The sequence below is a fragment of the Lemur catta genome, chromosome 1 (genome assembly GCF_020740605.2).
Source record: "Lemur catta isolate mLemCat1 chromosome 1, mLemCat1.pri, whole genome shotgun sequence".
In the NCBI taxonomy this organism is placed as follows: domain Eukaryota; kingdom Metazoa; phylum Chordata; class Mammalia; order Primates; family Lemuridae; genus Lemur; species Lemur catta.
The window spans coordinates 68,109,876-68,126,061 of NC_059128.1; the positions used below are offsets into that span (position 1 = coordinate 68,109,876).

The 16,186-nt window shown below is 38.5% G+C and overlaps 2 protein-coding genes across 2 annotated transcripts; both read right to left on the reverse strand.

Moving 5' to 3' along the window:
* Window positions 1–2,422, reverse strand: LOC123621602 (olfactory receptor 11H12). Its single transcript, XM_045527464.1, has 2 exons — window positions 2,410–2,422; window positions 1–1,302 (listed from the first exon to the last, which is right to left on the reverse strand). Exon 2 carries the CDS (start codon window positions 1,254–1,256, stop codon window positions 315–317), a length of 942 nt encoding a protein of 313 aa, XP_045383420.1. The 5' UTR covers window positions 1,257–1,302; window positions 2,410–2,422; the 3' UTR covers window positions 1–314.
* Window positions 2,423–12,458: 10,036 nt separating this feature from the next.
* Window positions 12,459–13,229, reverse strand: LOC123631666 (olfactory receptor 11H12-like). The gene has a single exon (XM_045541540.1). It carries the CDS (start codon window positions 13,227–13,229, stop codon window positions 12,459–12,461), a length of 771 nt encoding a protein of 256 aa, XP_045397496.1.
* Between the last annotated feature and the right edge of the window lie 2,957 nt (window positions 13,230–16,186).

Genomic DNA, 16,186 nt, shown 5'->3' on the forward strand with positions numbered 1-16,186 from the left:
TAAGTGACCAAATACAATATAAGAACTTTTATTACAGATAAATCTTATGAAAACTACTCAGAAAATACCCAAATGTGCACATTCCTTAGTTAACACACAGTCTAAGTGCCAAAGAGAAACCAAACACTTCTATTTATGTTTTATAATTGGGCAATTTTAATTTTAAGGAGCCCAATACATGCTTAATTTCACAGGCTGATATAGTCAATATCACCAGACCCGTATTTGTAGATTTAGATAACTGTTATAACTCTTATTGCTTTTGTTATATTATACTGACCTGATCATGGAGGAATCATCTAAGATGCCTTAGATTATGATGGAAGTCCCAAAAATTTCCTCAGGGCTGCTTTTATCTCCTTATTCCGGAGACTGTAGATGAGGGGGTTGAAGAGTGGCGTCACCATAGCATAGAACAAAGTTGCAATTTTCTGTATCCCAGCAGAATGACTGAGTCCTGGGCTCACATACATGACCATCAGAGAACCATAGAACAGTGATACCACAGCCAAATGAGACCCACAGGTGGAGAAGGCTTTATGTCTCCCAGTGCCTGAAGGCATACGCAACACAGCTATCAGGACAAGGATATAGGACCCAAGAATAAAGAGGAAGTTACCAAAAATAACTAATGAGCTTAGAGTGTAGCAAAATAGCTGGGTTTTGGGGGCAGAGGCACATGCCAATGCAAACAGTGGCCCTGGGTCGCACACAACATGGTCAATAATGTTTGGACCACAGAAGGGCATCTGAGAGATGAGAACAATGGGGATCAGGAACCACAGAAATCCACAAACCCAGCAGGTAATGACCAGTTTGATGCAGAGATGCCTGGTCATGATATTAGGGTAGTGCAAGGGACGGCAGATAGCAAGGTACCGATCAAAGGCCATGGCAGCCAAAAGTAAGCATTCAGATGTCCCCAAAGAGAAAAAGAAATAGAACTGGAGGAAACATCCTGCAAAGGAGATGGTTTTTTTCTCTGAGAGGAAGTTGGCCAACATCTTGGGGACTGTAGAAGAGACATACCACATCTCTAGAAAGGAGAAATTCCCCAGGAACATGTACATGGGGGTGTGAAGTCGCTGGTCACACCATAGTGCACAAACAATGGCTCCATTCCCTGTTACGGTCAGAGCATATGTCGTAGTGAACAGTGAGAAGAGGAGGATCTGAATCTTCCACTCACACGAGAATCCTTGGAGTGTAAATTCACTTACAAAAGCAAAGCTGGGATCTGGCTCAGAGATATTCATTGGGTCAGTAACCTGCAAGGTCAAAAGACATTGTTATCAGTTAGGACTAATAGTTTACTTCTTCTTGGTTGTACAGTATACTCTGAATTTTGGGCATCAAAAAAAACCTTTGCCAGCTTCTAAGTCACTCTCTTATTATGTGACCGTAATAGAACCAGGTAAAGTTAAAATCATTTTGTAAGCTTGTTATGTTGGGGCAGAAATGATCTATGATACTTTCTAGCTAGTATACTACACAAAATTAGCACTTAATAAATGTATTATTTTCTTATCCCAAACCCAACATATAGTGCAATAGGCTTAGTAAGGGAAATTTTGATTATGTATATCTCACTTAAATATATTACTTAAAATTATTTAAATATGCAAAAATGCACATATTTTACAGTGAGTTGGTAGTAATCACTTTAAAGTCATTATCTGAATTTCTATTGCTGGTGCTGTTAGCTTGAACATTATAAGAAAGCAAATCTATAACATTACTTACCAATGTTGACTTTCAATATTATATGTTGCAATGTCTTCTATAGGAAACAGTGGCTTTAAGTTTTTGCTTAACCTTTCATTTTAATTTTGTTGGCTGGTATAGTCACTATCATATTGACTTAGTTTTTATGAACAGAAGTTTGCAAAAGATCTAGGCATGGGACTTTATTTTTTTGAAGCTTTTTTTCATAAAATTTTGGGATTGATTTTCTTTATATGTTTGTGTAAAATCAAAAATTTCTCCTAAATGATAGACGTCAAACACTTTCTTTAGCTACAGGTTAGCATCCTTCCTCCCACATTCTTATGAAAAAGATGTCAGGGATCTGAGTTACCTGAAAAATTTTTTCTCTTGGCAATGTGCAGGGATGTGAGTCCTAGAAGTCATGAGGGCTTACATTTTAAGCACAAACACAAAATTTTCAAAAGAAGTTTTTCTCCCTATCCACTCTCCAGACCAGTGCTCTGGGAAGTCTTTTAGTATGATCAGGTGGAAGTTTTAGTAATATTTATCTCCTTTTAAAATGCTCTAAACCAGAAGCATTCATAAACCAACATTAAGAAATTATGGAATGAAAGGGAATTGACACAGGGGTATCAAGACCCTCAGCAGTAATCAAAAGATGAAGCTATCAAAGTTCTGATATGGGCCAAATCTATAAATGACCTGTTTTATAAAACATATTCTGCCTCCAGCTAGATCAAGAGTTTTATTGCTGTACAAAAATAAAGAATGCTTTTTCTTTATCTCATGTTCTCCCGGGACATGGCCTCAATAGCATTAGAAAAGTCCTCTTCCAAGCCAATGAATCTTTAAAAAGTTACTGATTACACATTCTCTGAGGAGTCAGGAAAGAGTAGTGCCAACTTCTCTAAGGCACCATCACTTACAAAGAAGCCACATTCTGGAATGTGGACTCCAAGAAACTTCCAGAGGACATAGTCTGAGGGAAAAAAGACACACTGTGTCACCAAAGTTTAGAAATATTTCCAATGTAGCTGTGCATACTTTAGGGCAATAGTCCCCACCCTTTTGGCACCACGGACCAGTTTCATGGAAGACAATTTTTCCACAGACCGGGGTTGGGGGGAAAATGGAGAGTTATGGGGAGAGGCTGTAAATACAGATGAAACTTGGTTTGCTCACCCCTGCTCACCTCCTGCTGTGTGGCCTGGTTCCTAACAGGCCACAGCCCGGTACTGGTCTACAGCCTGGGGACCCCAGTTTTAGGGGATACAGAGCCTAATGTGGAAAATGTTGAGATATGGACATTGTAGGATATTGAATAAAAATTTATAGTATTTAGAAATAACTTTAGAAAGATAGCTTGGAAGAATCCTTTAGATATGAGAAGAAGGTGCAAGAAGTATCGACATTTAAGTTAATTGACAGAAATACTACAGAGAGAGGAACATATGACTTCTCAATTAATGTGAGAGAGGTATTTACTTTTAGTGATGAGCGTCCCTTCCATTTTTACTTTATGACATTCAGGGGCCTACAGAGTCTGACTAAAACACTCCGGTGGGAGTAAATGTTCACACCAAGTAGTGTAAAATAGTTGAGGGCATCAGCAATGTGCGCCCTAGGCACCCTGGTCTCTACCATAGACTATGTGAACATCTAAAGGCAAACTTCTCACTTTGAAAGACTAAGGAGGAAAAAGATTATTCAGTCCTTTATTACCTCTTAGTTGTGCTACTTTAGTCCTCAGAAAATCCTAAAATGTAGCCTTGGTCTTGTCATTTTCCTGTTCAAAAGAGTTTCCCAGCTGAGTCCAATAGATGCACAGACTCATGAGAGATAATAAATGCCTTTGGTTTCCTATATCACTAAGATTTTGTTGGTTTATATTATAGTCACAGACAACTAAAACAGATTGGGATGAGGACATGAGTTGACTTAGATGTAGCTGAGAATCTTGAATCTCTGTTATTCAGCCTCCCTTTCTAAGGGATGAAACATGATCCCATGTCTGAAGATATTAACTTTTCTTTACTTCTTCATTTAAAGAACAAACTCCTGTCTCTTGGAGAACCACTCTGTTTACTTCTTCTTCTAAGATTATCATATTGGGTGATCATTCTGTTTCTTCCTTAAAACATTGTGTATTCCACCTGGTAATACAAGTTCAGTCGTCCTTTTTCAAATAGAGGAAACATAAAATCTTAATTTCAGTTGTTTAATCTCTGATTCAACCAAAGCTCACAGAATTCTGCCATCATGTCATCTGAAAAATAACAGAAAACAAAAGGGTTTTGCCTAAGATTACTCTGATAGGATTTCCAAACAAATATTCCCTGGACATTCTCCTGGAGGACCAAGAAAACACGTATGTGGGTTTTGTAAAAGAATGATATATTATCACATGTTCTTCTCTTTTCTATAATATAAAATATATTTAGAGAAAAGTAGTCAAGGTCATAGCCCTGTTTTGAAAGAATATTTACAACAAAGTGAACACTGAATCAGGACAGTGAAGGGACTTCCACACATGTATAATTAACATTTCTGAAACAATCTTAGGTATCAAAGATTTGGATTCCAGGTGTTGCATTGACACAGGTTGGTCCTCACACAAATCCTCTTTAGCTGTTACACAAAAAGGAACACAGTTCCAGGAAACTCTCCCTTCCTTTTATTATCCATCCCTTTCTGGCCACATCTTGTTCCTGGAGGCCACCCCTCGGGAGCAGCAGGGACAATCACAGTGCATCACTCAGTCCCCCAGCCTGTTTTACTTTCAGTGGTGAACTCAGAGGTGAAAGGGCCTTCTTGACTCCACTGTTGAGACTGCTACCTAGTAATGTCCCCTCTGATTTACTGCCAACCTGGTCGTTCCAGGATGGCTCTGGATTTTAGAAACCAGGCTCAGAGTGCATATCACTACTTGCTTCAAGGAACCCTGGAGTGCCCCTTTACTCATATGTGCTCATTCAAGTGACAGGAAAATTGATTTTAACAAATCCCAAATCCTGAGTTCCTTCCCAGTCAGTCACTAGCAGCAACCCCTCTGCCTCCTCGTACTCTTTAGATGTGGTGGTTAAAAAATTGGTCACCTCGACTACACTTAAGGGTCACCCAGGAGGGGGACCCATGGTCACTGGAATGGTCCAGTGACCTTAACACTTCAGTGTGTATGAGAATCAGCTGAGGTCTCATTTAGGATTCAAGTTCTTGAACTCGGTTTCCCCACAAATCTATCCTAAGCTAGGCTATGTGCTAGAGATTTTACATGAAAAATGTGAGGGAGGCATTACCCTTTTCAGTGATAAAACAGAAATTCATAGAGGTTAAGAGATTATATTTGTCTTAAATTCCACTTGATATGTCTTTCAAGAGATTAGGATAACAACAGTAAAAATTATATCTAATCTGAACATGACTTCTAGTGGTTATCAAACATTTTTTTCTTTACTCTAGTCAAAAATATGTCATTTTTGTTTTGAGGACTTGTTTCTTAATTAATCTTGTCACTAAAGCACTCTATTTGATAAATAACCTGATTTAATGCACACATATTTGAACTTTAGACTCTGGAGAGACGAAATTAATTAATCTTTTACCTCAAGGAGCTCACAGTGCATCAAGCCACTCTAGGAGGACAAACATCCTGGAAAATCTATCTCAGCAAAAATCCCACCCAAGGGCTGAACTTTAGCCCTCTTCATATTTAGCTAATTAAGTAAATATGCTGTCATTCTATGCTGATAGTGATGAGCAGGCCTGGGTGAGTTGATTTCTATCAGGAGGAGGGAGGAAGATGTGTTTCTGAACTTTCCTTCTTCAGTTAGGCACTCTGTGATTCCTTCCTTTCCTTCCTCTCTTCTCCAAGCCCTGTGCATGTGGGCTCAGAGCCACAAGGTGGCAGGATAATACTCATCATTTCATTCAAACCGACTGAGGCCCTGGGCTTTCAAGTGCTCAATCTGCCCATGGGCCACACACTGATGCTGGGAGAACTTTAGAGTAAATATTCTTCAGAGTTGCATGCCTAGGTCGCTAGGTTCCTTCTTTCACACCCCGGCCCCCACTCCTAGTCTTTCAGTGTTAACTCAAGGACACTCCAAGTTACACTTTATAGGAGCCCCTGGAGCATTTGAAGTTTCATGCTATAATTCAAAGCCATTTCATCCCCACCTCAGTGGTATGTTACAGAGAATATATGTTGAGTTTCTGCCATTTTAATGGCCATCTAGCTTCCTTCATAAAAAATTTTTGGTGTTACAATAGTGTATGTGCTTCAAAATCAGTCCCAATTCTTTTACTTTTAGACTAAGATGTAAAGTAGCTCAGAAACCATTCTTCTGTGAAACCACATCTCTCCAAGATGTTTGAAAGTCATTGATTCTGAAAAAGTAGTTTTCCCTGAAGGTTTCAATACATTTCTCTGCTGTAAGTTTAGATACTGTATGTTTTTACTATTCACCTTTTCCTGCAATTTTCTTTCTTCTCTCTGACCCCCTCCTCTGTGATCTCTTCTAAGAATCGTTGGGATGACAACGGAGGCTCTGTGACATCAGCAAGCTCATTGTCTTCTCCTCAGGAAGCTTCAGGAGGCAGCTGGTCTCAGAGGGGAACACTCTGGGAAGGCTTGTGTCACATGGCCTGGATGTGCCAGGGTAACCCCCAGCTCGTCCGTTGCCAGGTAAGGCAAAATACTTGGGTGCAGTGGCAAGCAAACAAAGAAACACAACACAACACACCCTTCTTTGGAGGCCAAGAAACCACTAAGCAGATAAGCTAAGAGCTCCTGAGGGAGACCAGGTCCTGACTGGGTTTCTGGGTTTGACCACTGGATAGAAACTGGCACTCAAGACAGTTGGGATGAAGTGGCCACATGCAGTGGACCTGAGGCCCCCAGATACTGTTTTTAGGTGTAAACAGATTTGGAAACATCCAGGCTTGATGGTGGGTCCCTCTGTGAGCAGCACAGTTCAGGACACGTGGACTTTTCTCTCTGCCTTCCCTGGGTAATGTGTGTGGCTCTTAGTCTTTCGTGTTCCCTTCCACAATTTGGAGGAGGAAGTGAGGAGACTCACTGCACATACCCTGTCATTTAATACTGATCTGAGAGTAATAACTTAGCCTTTGGAGTCAGGTTTAATTTTTACCACTCTTCTGCTGTTCTCTCTCAACATATTGTACCAAATGTAACTAATTTTCAATGAGAATGAATTGAAGACATATATATCTGAGACTTTTTAGAGAGTCTCACCGACTTTGGAGGTAACTTTTGTATCTTAGGCCTTCTCAAATCAGAGTGTTGAGTCCTTAAATACATATACGCTTAGCAGGAGTAAAATTCTGATACTTAAGGTAATTGCTTAGGCTTAGGGGATGGGGGCAGGCCTCTTCGACAGCTATCCTTGTGGAGTTTTACGCTGGGCAACTCTAGAGTCCCATCCTCCCACCACAGCTCTCTGCATACTACTCCTCCCTCCTGCCCCTTCCGTGTGTTGTCTTTAGGGCCACCATTTGTGAATTCTTTTTGAGTTTTGAGATTGTCAGTGGCATAAAGGTCCTTGTTAACATTGCAGAAAGGATTTTCAGGACTCACACACAGGTGAGTGATAGTGGCAAGTTTATGGAGCGAAAGAGGACAGGCTTAGCAAAGGTTGTGTAGAAGTGAAAGTGGGCTCTCAGGAGAGGGAGTGTACAGGCTCGGAAAGAGCAACTGTACCCAGCTGTGACAGTTGCTGCTTGCACTTGGTGAAGTCAAAGAAGGCTGGGTGCTCAGTGTTCATTCTGTCCAACCTCTGTTCTTACTCATAGTTCCCCTGTTTTTCCCACAAGGCGGAGGGGGGTGGGGGTGGTCAAAACCACAATGTTAATTTATTATTATTGTGGTATAATGAGGGGAAGGTCACTTTGTACCTTCCCAGCTATGCTGGGAAATTAATGGCTCTTTTCTTCTCCTCATGTCTGTTTGTTCAGGAGCTGTTTGTTGGAGCCACTGACTAACTTTTCCCTTCTCTCCTCCCTTGCTCTTACCTAACTCACTACCAACCCTAACAAGATCTCTCTTAAAGTTAATTTCTTTTAACAAATGTTTCCTTTTGATATTATACAAAACATAACTACAAGTTTATTGTAGAAAAATGTGAGGAAAAAGAATATAATGATGTAAACATTTAAAGTTTTCCCTTTCATCTATATTTACATTTATGGTTGGACTCACATTAGTATTTAAATATAAAATTTACTACACATGTTTGTATTGTTTATATTTTAATATAGAGAACTGATTAGTTAATTTAACAATAATAATTGGTTGCCAATGTTCCAGGCACTACTCTAAATGCTCATAAATGGAGCAGTTCACAAAATGAATAAAAAGCCCTGACTTGTGGAACTTATATTCTAATGGGGGAAGGCAGGTGACAAGTAAATAAGTGAACTATATAGTATCCTAGGGGTTCATGAGTGAAGGTGGAAAAAAATAACAAAGTCAGGTCAATAGGGAGTGTGTGTAGGAGGTGGCAGGGCTGCAACTTTTCCACAGCATTATTAAAGTTTAAATGACAAATAAAACCTGTATAGATTTACATGAGAAGAAGAGACAGCTCACAGAACTAGCTCTTTCTTTCTTTCTTTCTCATTTTTTTTATTTCAGCATATTAAAGGGCTACAAATATTTAGGTTACATATATTGCCTTTGCCCCACCCGAGTCAGAGCTTCAAGTGCTTCTGTCCCCAGATGATGCCCACTGCACCCATTAGGTGTGACTATACCCATCCCCTCCTCCCCACTCCCACCTGCCCGACACCCGATGAATGTTACTACTATATGTGCACTTAAGTGTTGATCAGTTAATACTAGTTTGACGGTGAGTACACGTGGTGCTTGTTTTCCATTCTTGTGATACTTTACTTAGTGGAATGGGCTCCAGCTCTATCCAGGATAATACAGGAGGTGCTAGGTCACCATTGTTTTTTGTGACTGAGTATATTTTACTTTCTCTCTTTACATAGATATATTTGGCTGTTTTGTGAGACATTCTGGGGCTCAAGCTGTCATTTAAACCACTTACAGTTTTCACAGGAGGCTACTCTGACTTGGGCCTTTTCCCAAGAAAGCAAGGCTACTTTCTGTGGGATCACTATCCAGCATGGGAGGCTAACTTGGCACTAGATCAATGTGTGCTGGCTTTATAATGGATAATTTCATCTGGTGTTTTATTACTCTATATTTTTAAAAAACTGTATATATTTATAGTATTCAAAGTGATATTTTTATGGATGTATGATTTGTGAAATAATTAAATCAAGCTAAATAACATATTAATCTACCTAATGTACTTGTCATTTTATTGTGAGAACATTTACTATGTACTGTTTTGGCAAGTTTCATGTATGCTTTTGACCCTCTGTATCCATAATATCCACATCTGGCCATTCGACCAACTGCAGATAGAAAATATTTGGAAAAAAAAGAAAACCATAAGAAAACCCCAAAAATTATAAAAATAAAAAACAGAGTATAACAACTATGTTTATGGCATTTACATTGTATTAGGTATTATAAGTTCTCTAGAGATGACTGAAAGTATAAGGGAGGATGTAGTTAGGTTATATGCAAATCATATGCCATTTTATTAATATATTAGAGACTTGAACATCTCCAGGTTTTGGTATCATCAGGGAAGCCCTAGTACCAATCCCCCCAGATACAAAGGGACAACTGTGCAATACATTATTATTAACTATAGTCCCCATGCTGTACAATAGATCTCCAAAACTTATTCATCCTGTCTAACTGAAACTTTGGACCCTTTGATCATTATCTCACTATTCTCCTGGGTTGTAAGTTTCAATCGCACAGTCAGGGAAGGCCTCAATGAAAAGGTGATATTTGGGCAAAGACTTGCAGGAAGTGTGGGGTTAAGAAATATAAATATCTGGGGAAAGGGAGCTCCAGGCAGAGGCAGCATGTGTAGGTGCCATGAGGCAGGAGTGTGCCTGGCATGTTTAAGAAACAGCAAGGAGGTCTCATCTCTTCTTCATATCCTCCTCATCTCCAATATGTTAATATTTACATATGGTTTCCTTCCCTACCACGCCACTGAAATGGCCATTGCATAAATCACCAATAGCATTCATGTCCCTACGTCTTACAGACTTCTTTTTTTGTTCCAATTTGTATCTCTTTCTTCTCAGCAGAATCCAGCACTGCTATTCACTCCTTGCAACATTCTTTTCCTCTGGCTTCAATGACAACTTTATTCTGGTTTCTCTCCTGATTTCTCAGAAAATTCCCATCTTTCTGGCTACAACTTTTCTATTGAATTTGTAGGCTCATTTTCCTCTATTTGGCCATTAAATGTTGATAGTCTATAAGGCTAGGTTCTGGGCCTTTATATCTTTCAGTACTATGTTACCTCCTAGGTCATTTCACTCATTCTTTCCACCTGGTTCTTAAGTGCCTCCACTCTGGAAGATTCTCTCTAACAGGCACTGAGTTGAGAAACAAAGATCTGCATACTTTGTGCCTATTCTCATGGGCCCATATATATATGCCTCCATCTCAAACTTCCTTAAATCTGGTTTTCCTGTCTGTTGTGTTTTTTTAAAGGGGGAAGAGGTTGCTCAAATCAATGAAGCTTTTTGCAATAGTTGTTAGTCTACACATATCCTTATCTTGCATAGCAAGCAATTTCTCCCAATGTACAAAGTGGAGAACTAAGTGGATTGCTCCCAAATCCCCAATTGTTCACTGGCTTGTGAGGATTTCCTTCTCCACCACATTCTATGGCCACCCCTGAGAGGGGCTAAGGTGAAGCAGTAGTCAATATTTTCCTTGCACAAGTGTATCTTCAGACAACCCACCTGTGAACCAAGCCTGAGTTTCTTTCCTCTTTTGTCAGCTGGTTGTATGAAACTTACTTACTTCTTACCAGGAAGCCATAGTTATAAACTCAGGAAGAGATGTTGGAGCAATGAAGGTACATCTGTGTCTTATGGAAATGCTTTTTAATGTATCAAATAGTTTGCAATTCTTTGTATCAAGTGACAGCAAGCTTAGTATGATATAGAATTTAAGGTGCCTGAGAAAAGGTTGCTTAATAATGAACTTGAAGATAATTACACATATAGATAGGCACTGTGCACATTTATAATAATTGAAATCATATTTATTAAGAATCATAAATTCTTATCCCTTTTTTTCTCATAAGATTAAGAAAGATGAATGAAACAGGCATGGACAGGTGAAACTCAGTGTTAAATTCATCAATATTTTAAAGATTTGAACCTACCATTGAAGTCAGTTTATTTTTTATTTTATTGTTTTGAGACAAAGTCTTGATTTGTTGCCCGGGCTAGAGTGAGTGCCGTGGCATCGGCCTAGCTCACAGCAACCTCAAACTCCCGGGCTTAAGCGATCCTACTGCCTCAGCCTCCCGAGTAGCTGGGACTACAGGCATGCGCCACCACACCCGGCTAATTTTTTCTATATGTATTTTAGTTGGCCAGATAATTTCTTTCTATTTTCAGTAGAGACGGGGTCTTGCTCTTGCTCAGGCTGGTCTCGAACTCCTGACCTCGAGCGATCCACCCGCCTCGGCCTCCCAGAGGGCTAGGATTACAGGCGTGAGCCACCGTGCCCGGCCCCACTGAAGTCAGTTTAGATGAAGTTCTAAATTGTTTATATTTTCTTCCTATATAAAATAGTTTTTCAGGCAATTGCTTAGCTATTTAATTTACATTTCTCATGTGAAGTATAATAAAACAAACACTTTTCTCCTCCAGAACTTACATACCTGTCTTTCAAATCTGGAAACTATTCTCAACACAGGTTCGTTCTTTATGATATGAAACATAATTGCAGCTGCACCTCACTTTGTGGAATAAATAACCATTAAGGCTACAAATTAAAATTCTGTAAATTATATTTTATATTGTGATCCCTTTTCATTATGCTTTTGAGAGTCATATTTGAAAAAAAAGGCCACAGAACAAAACAAAAATCATAATTAAAACAACTATGCTAATCAAATATTTATAAAAATAATTTTAAGCATGCTATGGCAGTTCTAAAATAAGTTGCGCAGTCTTAACACTAAACAATTATGGTACCAGAAGCTGTGTTTAAACTACATTTACCACAAAGCAAGTTATGCCCTGAGTAATGCTTAGACCTTTCTATTTAGATCTTATCTGTACAATATTCCAGGTAACTAATACACTTTAAATTTCTAATTCTTGTGTACTCTCTGAAAAATCATTTGTTATCTAGCTAAAGCTATTAGTCTATTTCCATAAAGTAAAGACAACCTACTACAATCTGGCAAGATAGACTTCTTAAAACTTGAATCTTCTGTTTCAGTCAATATCTCTAAGTGGAGAATTATTGGATTTCAGTGTTAATCACCAGAGCAGTCTATGATCTCTGTTACATGTGTATTAGTTGTTTCAGAGCAGTAATACGACGCAGACTTCTTTTTTTAAAAACTTGAATTACATATAGAGGATCCAATTGGCTTAGACATAAAATTTTACTTACGTGATATTAACTTCAACACAAAATCTAATTCACTGTTGAAACCTTCTTAAATAAGACGATAGTATTGTATCTTGTAGTGAGTGGTGTTTAAGATGATAATGAGTCCTCATTCTATCAGTTTCTTCATAAAACTTAATGAATTTGTAGACAAATATATCACTCATGCCTTACTCAGGTAAGTTGCATTTGGGGGATGGAATTTGTCTTTTATTTATAGTTTATGAAGACCTTGGCTGGTCCTGAATACTTTCCTCAGAGCATCCTTCATCTCCTTGTTCCTGAGGCTGTATATTAGGGGATTGCAAAAAGGTGTTATCACAGAATAAAACAATGTAATGATTTTTTGCACTTTCACTGGGTGTCCTGATCCAGGACTAACATACATCACCATAACAGAACCATAAAACAGGGTGACAACTGTCAAATGGGAAGCACAAGTGGAGAAAGCCTTTCGTTTGCCAGTCTCTGAGGGCATCCGTAGTATAGCCAGAATCACCAGAGCGTAGGAACAGAGGATGAAGAGAAAGGTGCCAATCATGAAGATATGATTTAAAGTGGAGTAAACGAGCTGGGTGGTGCTGTCTTCAGAACAGGACAGCATCATTAATGGAACAGGATCACACACAAAGTGGTTGATGATATTTGGGCCACAGAAGGGCAACTGTGAAATGAGAACCACTGGAGTTAGGAAGATGATGAACCCACATGACCATCCAAAGATGACGAGGCCAGTGCACAGCTGTCTGGTCATGATGCGTGGATAATGCAGAGGGCGGCAGATGGCAAGGCACCTGTCAAAGGCCATGATGCAAAGGTAGAAGCCTTCATCATACCCAAAAGAAAAGAAGAAATAGAACTGTGCAAAACAACTCACAAAGGAGATGGACTTGCTTGTGGAGAGGAAGTTGGCCAACATTTGAGGGACGGTTGTGGTGACATAACCTATTTCCAGGAGAGAAAAATTTCCCAAAAACATGTACATGGGGGTGTGAAGGTGCCGGTCCCAGCACACAGCACAGGCAATGGCTGTGTTCCCCATGAGGGTGAGAGTATAGGCTACCAAGAAGAGCCCGAAGTAGAGCAGCTGCATTTTTGGGCTTGAGGGAAAGCCCATGAGAATAAAGTGACTAACAGAGTTGGTAGTTTCTCTGCCGGACACGTTCATTAATCTGGAAGACATAGAGATGGCAGAAGTCATGGAAACACAAAATGAAATGGAGCATGCTGGTTCTTCTCGAAAACACCAGAATTCCTTATCATGTATTTTATAAAGTAGTAAACAATTAGACCTTTGTTGAAACAAAAAACTGTGAATTTCATGACTCAATTCCTGAACAGATGATATCATTTTAATAAGTCACAATAATATAAAGCAGGGAAAATGTGAATTGAGCGCAAATTTTTACCTTGTTAAAAACACTAGACTCAATATTAGAAATGAAAACTTCTGGGATTCTGATAAATTACCTATTTCAATTAGTCTACCCTTTCTATTGCTAATCTGCATTATTGATACATTTCTCTCTGTGTGACATTCTTTTAATAGTACTATGAATACTTGATTCTTTATAATTTATAAGAGTGATATAAAAGTAAACTACTAAATCAAGGTATTTCAGAAGACTAGTCCCAATGTAGTGCCATGCCAGGGCACAAATTAAGGTTTATTTTCACTTTCATCTACTACAGGTTACTTACGGTGTTTTAAAGTGGTAATAAAGAAGACCTCTATCATTCAAGAATATATATTACCTTTTATGTTATTTCATGTATCTATTCCAATGTTTAGTATAAAAAATGCATATTTTCCTTTTTAGGCAGCCAGATGCCCTGTATGCTATGAGGAAGAGTACCATACTTTGGCCTCTAAATTGTTCTGGCTAAATATTTTGATATACTTCCCAGTGAATATATGAACTAGATATGCCTATTATACCAACTGACCTTAGGAAGAGCAGCTGGTCTGAGTGACTGTGGCCAAGGTCAATGTGCCTGTATCTGTTAGTCATGGTCAAGTCGGCTGTAGAAAAAAATGAAATGCAGATAGAATTTATAATTTTATGAGGGTTTCTACATTCCTTTATTCATTGCTTTTCCCCCACGTTTCTTTTTCTCCCTTTTAGACATTTTTGCCATCCTTTTTACATCTCACTGTGATGGCCCACGGAGGCCTTTCCCATCTAGACAAACCTGAAATGTGGAACTTTCACCTCTCTCCCTGGTTATTTTTGGCCCAAGCAACAACAGCAACAACAATGATGAAAACAAGAAAAACTCATTTAAGCTGAATATTTTTGTTACTTAAAGCAGTAATCCATATACCACTATGGTTTATTAATCTAATGGAACTGAAAATCAACATTTGGGCTTGGGAGAGACAATATCTCTGAGAAAAGTGATCTGTCATATTTCTTTTACTCATCAAATAACCAAAGTCATCAAAATACATCTCCAGCAATTCATCAGGTAATATATATCTTTACTTGAAATCATAAGCCTCTTTGTATATATCACTTAATCATCTTTTTAAGAGATACGAAAACTAAGTGAAAAACATCTTCCAGAACTCAGGGAAACAGGAAGAATATTTATATTTTTGGGCTTTATTCTTTGCCAACATTTTACTCTGAGATATATTTTTAATTTTCTCAAAGACAGGAAGAAAATATTTTCTATTAAATTATTTTTGAAAAAATGGAGCACATGAGGCTCCCATGATATACACTTCCCACTCACTCCTTGGATGAATGCTGAGAAGGTCAGAGACAGGAGATAAAATATTATTCCATGGAGCAAAGGGCATGTGAGGGACTTCCAAGGAACTGTATGATCCTGTTCGTAATCTCTCATGGGTTGCAAACAGTGAACCGTAAAATATTTTTCCTGGCCTTCAAAGCACATATTTATAGTCAAAATGAAAGCTCAGATGAAGGTATTATATATATCTATTTACTTGCATCATAGCCTTTTGGGATTTGGAGCTCTCTCTTGATGATTTGATAGTATTTGTTCGAAAGAGGATATCATTTTGAATTTTCACTTACAATCAAAGACCAGTTATTACTATTCCCCAAAGAATAATGAACATGTAGAAGTATTAATAGATTCTACCTTTTTTTCTTCTCTTGTGTCCAGGTGTTGTCAAAGCTTCCTGGGGAATAATTATGTAGCAAAAGGAATTGTCATAATAGCTACAGTAGGAAGCTTTACCCTAAAGTTTGCTGTATCTATTTTGAAGAAAAAGAAATTATTCTCTGTTCATCAGATATCTGTGACTGTAGAGTTGTTGGAGATATTTGAGTTGAATTTTATGTAGAGCACAAACATTTCCAGTTCAAGAAATTTAATTTAGTTATTCCCCACATATTTATTGAAGGCCTACTATGTGCCAAACACTATTTCAAATCCTGAGGATATTGTAGAAAACAACTCCCAAACTCCTGCCTTCAATGTATTGGGAGATGAAAATAAATAATATAAATAGGATAATTACATAGTACATTAAAAACAATATGTAGAAAAATGAAGCACAGAGTGGGGAGAATGTTAGAACGGGAATAATGATTTTAAATAGAGTAATAGGAAAGACAGAGAATGTGACAAGTAAGCAATGTCTTAAAATGAGAGAACAAACTTTATGGCTATCTGGGGGAATTGAATTGCAGACAAAACAGTCAGCAGTCTTAGGAAACCGGATGCAGAAGAAAGCACAACATGTTGGAAAAACAGCAAGGAGGCCCATGTGGCCATAGCAGTGCAAGCAAAGGGGAAAGTAGTAGAGCACAGAGCTACTAGGATGAAGGCTGATCATTTAGGGTCTTGTAGGCCATTGTAAGACTTTGGCTTTCATTGTAAGAAAGGGTCAGTGGAAGTATCTGAGCAGAGAATAAAATGATCTGGTTTATTTTTTGTTATTAAAACATTGTACCTATAGTATAC